Source organism: Egretta garzetta, unplaced genomic scaffold, assembly GCF_000687185.1.
Source record: "Egretta garzetta isolate BGI_Z169 unplaced genomic scaffold, ASM68718v1 scaffold36, whole genome shotgun sequence".
Lineage (NCBI taxonomy): Eukaryota > Metazoa > Chordata > Aves > Pelecaniformes > Ardeidae > Egretta > Egretta garzetta.
Genome location: NW_009259975.1, coordinates 3502414 through 3504050, shown reverse-complemented (window position 1 = coordinate 3504050; position 1637 = coordinate 3502414). Strand labels below are relative to the sequence as shown.

The 1637-nt window shown below is 42.4% G+C and overlaps 1 protein-coding gene across 1 annotated transcript in view; it reads right to left on the bottom strand.

The window, feature by feature from the left end:
• Positions 1 to 320: 320 nt before the first annotated feature.
• Positions 321 to 1637, bottom strand: part of PRKDC (protein kinase, DNA-activated, catalytic subunit) — a gene marked incomplete at its 3' end in the record, with an annotated part of 55078 nt that continues 53761 nt past the window's right edge. Inside the window, exon 62 of the mRNA XM_009640367.1 lies at positions 321 to 500. Within this exon, the coding sequence (XP_009638662.1) occupies positions 321 to 500 (180 nt within the window). The remainder of the gene's footprint in view (positions 501 to 1637) is intronic.

The following is a 1637-nucleotide window of genomic DNA, read 5'->3' as shown; positions in this document are numbered from 1 at the left end:
GGGAGCCGAGACCTACGGCTGACGTGCCCAGCACCATAGGTGGCCCAGATGAGAAAGGTGTGCAGGATCAATCTTGGGGCAGTGCCGTGCTCCCCTTCCCATGCCTTTGGCAGCCACAGTGTCCCTGGACCTCTAGGCTTTGGGGCTCTCATGCTCACCTTAAGAAGCGTCACTTGGAATATTCTTTTGGTTAACAATTCTCTTTGCATTTCTTTCTGAATTCCAGTAACAGCATTCAACCTTCACTAATAATGAGTTCATCAGACATTGAAACAAAGATATTATACTCATTTACTTTCATACCATATAGTAGGATTTACCTGGACGCAGGCAATGAATGGCGGGAAGTAAGTCATGCTCATCCCCAGGAAATTATTGAAGTTGTACAGCAGCTTCTGGATGATGCCTTTTTTCTCAGAAGGAGTTTTAGATTTTTCTATCTCATGAAAAATTCCACCAAACAAACTGCTGAAAAGCTGCTTGGCAAATGTTGGATCTTTCTGTGAATTGCAACAAAAGCAGTAAGGCCACTGACTTGTGCTGTGATGTAATAAACAAATAAATAAAATTAAGGTAGTCGACTCACCCTGTACCTAATCCCTATGTGGACACTCTTTGGGAGTGGAATAATTAGTCTGGCATGTATCACACCTATGCTGGGAATTACTGTGCTACCCATTCAAATCACACCTTATGTGTTTTACATAAAGAAACACCAGACTAATGCAGGTTTCTGGCCACGGTGTTGATGGAGTGGATGGATCTTACAATTTTCACATATTCACAGTTCCCAGTACAGGAACCAGATGCCCAATATCATCTTACAGACACCACTGCCAGTGAAGAGGATTTCAGGAAAAAACAGAAGACATCAGTGTAGAAGGAGACCTGGACCTAACATCAAGGGAGCCAATACAGGAAAACAGACTGACTGTACAGACAGACAGTTCCATATGAGATTTAAAGGCATTTTTTCAACCCTGAGACACATTTGTATCTGTAATGTAATCCTGTACATCCTGGTCTGTGATGGGACTGGAGTTTGGTCTAACTCTTGATCTAATGCTATTCAGATAAGTCATGACTGTGCTATTTCCTCCCTTTACACAGAGGTAAGGGACCATGAAAAGAAATTAAATAAAAAGGTAATCAGGAACACTGTGACTTCCCAAACACTGTAATATAGGATGGGTTCAGCCTACAGTTTCTGCTGCTCTCAGGTAGGAAAATGAAAATTGTATCAGCTTTACTGAGTAGTCTGTGTCTGGTTAGACACAGTAACTTCATTTGTACTTTTACAACTCCACTATCGCCATATAAAAGAATAAAAATGGTTGTTTTGTTGCTGTAGAGTGAGATGTCCTTTGCAATTAATGTCTGTAAAGACCACCACCATATGTTTCTCAAGCAGAGAAACCCAGAGGCAACAGACAACAGCTGATGTCTCAGGTTCTCAGTGTGCAACTCCCCTGCTCAGGTGAGGCAAGCTACAAGGCATCTTCTCTCATCACTGCACCAGCCCAGGGGTAGGAGAAACACTCCCTCAAAACAGACTCTAAGTGCGCGTCACAGTGGTTGACTACAAAACAACAAATCGATTTTGAAAGCAGTTGCCCAAGTACACATCATTTTCCCTA